Source organism: Cynoglossus semilaevis, chromosome 1 (genome assembly GCF_000523025.1).
Source record: "Cynoglossus semilaevis isolate Cse_v1.0 chromosome 1, Cse_v1.0, whole genome shotgun sequence".
NCBI classification, from domain to species: domain Eukaryota; kingdom Metazoa; phylum Chordata; class Actinopteri; order Pleuronectiformes; family Cynoglossidae; genus Cynoglossus; species Cynoglossus semilaevis.
Window position 1 is genome coordinate 3,138,922 of NC_024307.1, and position 5,068 is coordinate 3,143,989.

The 5,068-nt window shown below is 43.2% G+C and overlaps 1 protein-coding gene across 1 annotated transcript in view; it reads right to left on the bottom strand.

Moving 5' to 3' along the window:
• Nucleotides 1–5,059, bottom strand: part of LOC107989876 (AT-rich interactive domain-containing protein 1B-like) — a 155,194-nt gene extending 150,135 nt beyond the window's left edge. Inside the window, exon 1 of the mRNA XM_025059236.1 lies at nucleotides 4,902–5,059. Coding sequence (XP_024915004.1) covers nucleotides 4,902–4,961 — 60 coding nt within the window. The 5' untranslated portion in view covers nucleotides 4,962–5,059. The remainder of the gene's footprint in view (nucleotides 1–4,901) is intronic.
• Between the last annotated feature and the right edge of the window lie 9 nt (nucleotides 5,060–5,068).

Here is a 5,068-nt window from a genome sequence, read left to right on the forward strand (position 1 = left end):
CTTGAGTGTATCAATATTTTCTTACACCCGACCAGACAGACTGACAGGGGTGTGAACCACTGACCTTTTTGCTGTACATCCAGAGCAATAACCACTGTTCCACCTTGTGGCCTGAAAACTGCTTTGAACCCTGAACTTTTTTTTACAGTCTTACACCTGGATAATTGTAATCGTCACTGGTACACGACCAGTAGAACTGGTATGAGTCGTGACTTGAGTGACTACAACGTTAATAAGCATTAATGATGTCACCCTTAGTCACGTCGCAGCCGCGCTAGCTGGTTCGATAACATAGCGCTCGTCACCTCTTTAGCTTATCGTCTTCACAGCCTTTAACTGTTAGCGTTGATAATTCATGCACCTTCAAAGGAGGCTGTTTATTTCTCTCTCTCTCTCTCTCTCTCTCTACCTCTCTCGACCTCTCTCTCTGTCTTTGGTAGAAATGACTTCTAAAACATGCGTAACACGCAGATGCAATTACAGCAGTGCAGCTGTAATCAGTGTGAAAACAGTTGTCGTTGTCGTTGTGCCTTCATCCACCGCACGTATGAAAGCTGCCACAGAAACTAATTTCTGAAGCTGTTTACAGTCAGACTCGTGTAAAAGGGCAGAACGGCGGCGCGGTGGCGCGGCGGCAAACTGTATTCTGTGTACGCGGCTGCGTGAGCGAGGCTTAACTTTAGCAGGATTTAATCATAATAATGAAGGCAGTCAGAGAGGACCTTTTGTTCCTCTGCTAAAACCCCCTATACACACACACACACAAACACACACACACACACACACACAGTTCCGGGGAAATCACAGAGATAGACGCACATGCACATCTTTGTTGACGTCACGTTGCCTGGCAACCACCCAGCATGCTAGGCTGTGACAAGCTGAGGTCACAGCCCTGAAGCACGATGCATCACGGGGGATTGTTGAGCGCTACATCCACAACAAAACCCACAATTCCCTGGTGATGGTGAGATTATTCTCCGCAGCTGATCCTGGGACAGTTCGGGGAGGACAAAAAAAAAAAAAAAAAAAAAAAGGCCACGGTGACTGGTTCGTCCTCTCCGTCTCTAATAAGGTGACAATCGTATCCATTGTAATTACATCAGGATAATTGTTTCTGCTGATGCACAGTATATTGTGCTGTACACAAACACACACACATGGAGCATTGATTTGTTTTTATTTTTAGCCCTCCCCTCTTCCTCTCCCCCGCCCCTCCCCCCCATCAGAGCGGGGACCGCTTTTCTGTAGGTGAGGCTCATTATGCTCGTAAGAGAGTGTGGAATTAAACCTCCTCCTCCAAACTCATTACTGTGAGCTAGATTTCACCGGCTGCAGATAGGCTCGGCGGTGGTGCTGCTTTAGCGCGAGCCAGAGCCAGATAATTAGAAACTTTAGAAGCACATTTCCCATGGCTATAGCCGGAGTGAGCAACTAATTCTATTTTAACTAATTACGTTCCACAGCGCTACGCTGTGATTGCTGTGCCGACGTTCTGCCTCCCCATGTAAAACGTCTGAGGATTTCATCGTAAAACACCACGGGCCGTGTGATTGGCTGCGTTTGATGAATTGTATGTTGTCGTATGTTGGCATGACTCCGTCTGAGCAGAGCATCGTCCTCCCGTGCGCCGTACAGCGACGTCTCTCTTCTCTCATCCGTGTGTACGTTACACGGTCCAAATCCCAGGCCGGGCTTCAAATATGCTTACTGTGAAGGAGTGTGACATCATCAATGTGCGTCAGAGGAGGTGCAGACCTGCAGTCTGGGTAATGAAGTGTGTGTTTACAGTAGCTTCTCAAGACAATTATCTAAAAAAAAAAGTCATATTTAATATATGTGTGTATATTTATTATAATATAATATATATTTGTTTCCCAATTTATATCAACTTAATGATATTATTATTATCTTAAAAATATAAAAAAGTTATTTATTTTTTAAATTTAGGTAGAACCCTGTTACAAGTGACAAAAGTTTAGAAATTTAGAAGTACTAAAAGGTCTTTGATAGCTTCTGTTAGCATGGAAAATAGCATAGCATCAACTCCAAAAGTTAGCAACGAGGTATGTTTAGGTAGCTGCCTGAATCTGTTATGTCTAAGAAATGTTCAGTTTAGTGTTAAGAAGGCATTTGTAGCATGTGTTACTATTGAAATAACCTAGCAACAACTCTAACAGAGAGTTGTCTGAACAAGTCACATCTCATAAGTGTTCAGAAGTACGACAAAGATGGTAATAACATTGATTAGCATAGAAACTAGCCTAGCAAAAACTCCAAAGATTAGCCTTCGTAAGTCTTCACAAACAAGATATGCAATAGATAGTATAATATAATATATAACATAGTGGCCTGGTTGGATGCTGTAAAATATTAAAAACAGCTCATAAAACAATTGAAATAAAGAAGAATCCCACTCCCTAAATGTACTTTGTACTTTTTTTTATGATCTTTCTCATTTCTCTGAATGTTAAAAAACCTGGCGGGGGACACGTCTCCTCTTCTCTGTTAGTAAACAACTATTCTCACAGTTCAACTTCTGTCACCAACTCTTGCAGAACAAACGTCTCCTATGTCAACATGACCTGCTGTCTCGCTAATTTAATTTCCATAAGGCTGGACGACAACTGTTTTACAGTCTGAGAAGGGCGCGCTGTAAACACAACACAAGTCATTTTTAATTCTGTGTCGCACAACTTTGTTGCTAAACAGCAAAATATCAAGAACGCAAGTCTCTGTGTGTTTGTTCGACTGAGGGATGGTGGACAAGGTTTTTGGTGGGGACAATTGTGGGGACCTGTGTCTTCGTGGGGACATCTCTACAGGTCCCCCCGCAGTCAGAGATGGTTTTGAGGTTTATGATTTAGATTAGGGGTGAGGGGTTATGGAAAGCATTATGTTCCCCGCCCCTCAGTACAGAGGTTTCATTACAAACTATATGGATGAAACTTACATGACATACACACACCAGAAAAGGAAGTCCAGTCGGTGCCCAAATGTGGGCCACGAGCCTCAAACAGTCTGAGGTAAGAACAGATAAAGTCACGGACTAATACACACAGACACGCTAACCGATCCAAATGGGACTCACACAGGAGTCAATCAGACAGACAGCAGCTTTATTGTCTCTAACACAGGCCTATTGTACGGAGCAGCCGCTGTGACGTCACACGGTGTTTACTAAACACCGCGTTCCTCGGCACAGAACACACACAACTACAGTCAAATGGGTTCAGAAATAGAAAGGACACGGGAGAGAGCGGCGGAGGAAAACCAGAGAGTCTTCAAATCCACACATCATACCAACCCGAACCAACGTTGGAACCGGCCGTCACATTCGGACCAAAAAAAATAATCATCCACTAACCGTTACATCATCGGTGGGCGTGTCTTACTCTCTGTTAAGAAAATAATAATAATAATAAAAATAAAAAAAGGAGCGATTGACGGCGAACGTAACGGTGAAAATGGAGTCAAGAACGCTGAGAAAACCTGCAGTTATTTCTTCACGATATTTAGGACGTATCGACATTAGTATAATTTTTATATACCGTTCACGTTCTACGTGATTTCTTCACGATATTTAGGACGTATCGGCATTAGTATAATTTTTACAAAACCAGAGAGTCTTCAAATCCACACATCATACCAACCCGAACCAACGTTGGAACCGGCCGTCACATTCGGACCAAAAAAAATAATCATCCACTAACCGTTACATCATCGGTGGGCGTGTCTTACTCTCTGTTAAGAAAATAATAATAATAATAAAAATAAAAAAAGGAGCGATTGACGGCGAACGTAACGGTGAAAATGAAGTCAAAAACGCAGACAAAACCTGCAGTTATTTCTTCACGATATTTAGGACGTATCGGCATTAGTATAATTTTTACATATAATAATCTCCTAGTTTAAATGACCTCATAATTGACTAAAATATCAGCGTGTTTAGTAAAATAATCATCCACTAACCGTTACATCATCGGTGGGCGTGTCTTACTCTCTGTTAAGAAAATAATAATAATAATAAAAATAAAAAAAGGAGCGATTGACGGCGAACGTAACGGTGAAAATGGAGTCAAGAACGCTGAGAAAACCTGCAGTTATTTCTTCACGATATTTAGGACGTATCGGCATTAGTATAATTTTTACATATAATAATCTCCTAGTTTAAATGACCTCATAATTGACTAAAATATCAGCGTGTTTAGTTGAAGAAAATGCTGTTATACTGGCAGGAATTGAAGAAAGTCACTCACAAAGATTTTCAACGTCTCTTTTTTTTTAGGTTTCATAGCCATCTGCTGCCACCTAGCAGAAGAGGATTTCATTGTTCTGCCTTTCATACTTTGACAGGTAAAGTAAAATGATATGCAATAAAAAAATAAAAGTTTATTTAGAATTTTCCACGGCACACCTAATGATCACTGAGCTAATGTTTCTGTTTTTATTTACTGTCTCTCTTGTGACGCAGAGTAACGTCCTCCCACTCGACTGGTGTGGTGTGACCTACGCCCACATTGGTACGACATGAACTGGTATGAATGTGGGCTGGTTCACCAGAGTGCACCAAGGTTCTCAGACTCCAGAACCAAAGCCAGGACCAGAACTGTGTCTGTAGAACCAGGACACAGGAGACAGGAGTGACGCCACCGCATGGCAGGACTGGAGAAGTGCTGCCTGATGTGTTCTGATCTGTGGTATCTCAGACTGAACAAGCAACAAGGACTTCAGGGGACAATTAGTCGGACGGGTTCATTAAGAGAAGCAGACGTCCCAACTCAATATCATTCACAACACCAGCTACAATATCAGGAACGGCACCGCCGAGTCCCCGGCCCCCCCAACAACTCTTCCGCAGTCCACGACGACACTGGCAAAGCTTGGATTTGTTGACATACCTGCTGCTGAGGGTACTGCATGGTGGCCATGCCCATTTGGCTCCTCCCCTGCATGCCCATTGGATATCTGTGCGGCGGAGGTGAGGTGTACGGCTGGCCGGCGGGGTACGGTCCGCCGCCCTGCTGCTGCTGCTGCCGCTGCGGGGCAGAGGAAGGATTGTTGGGCC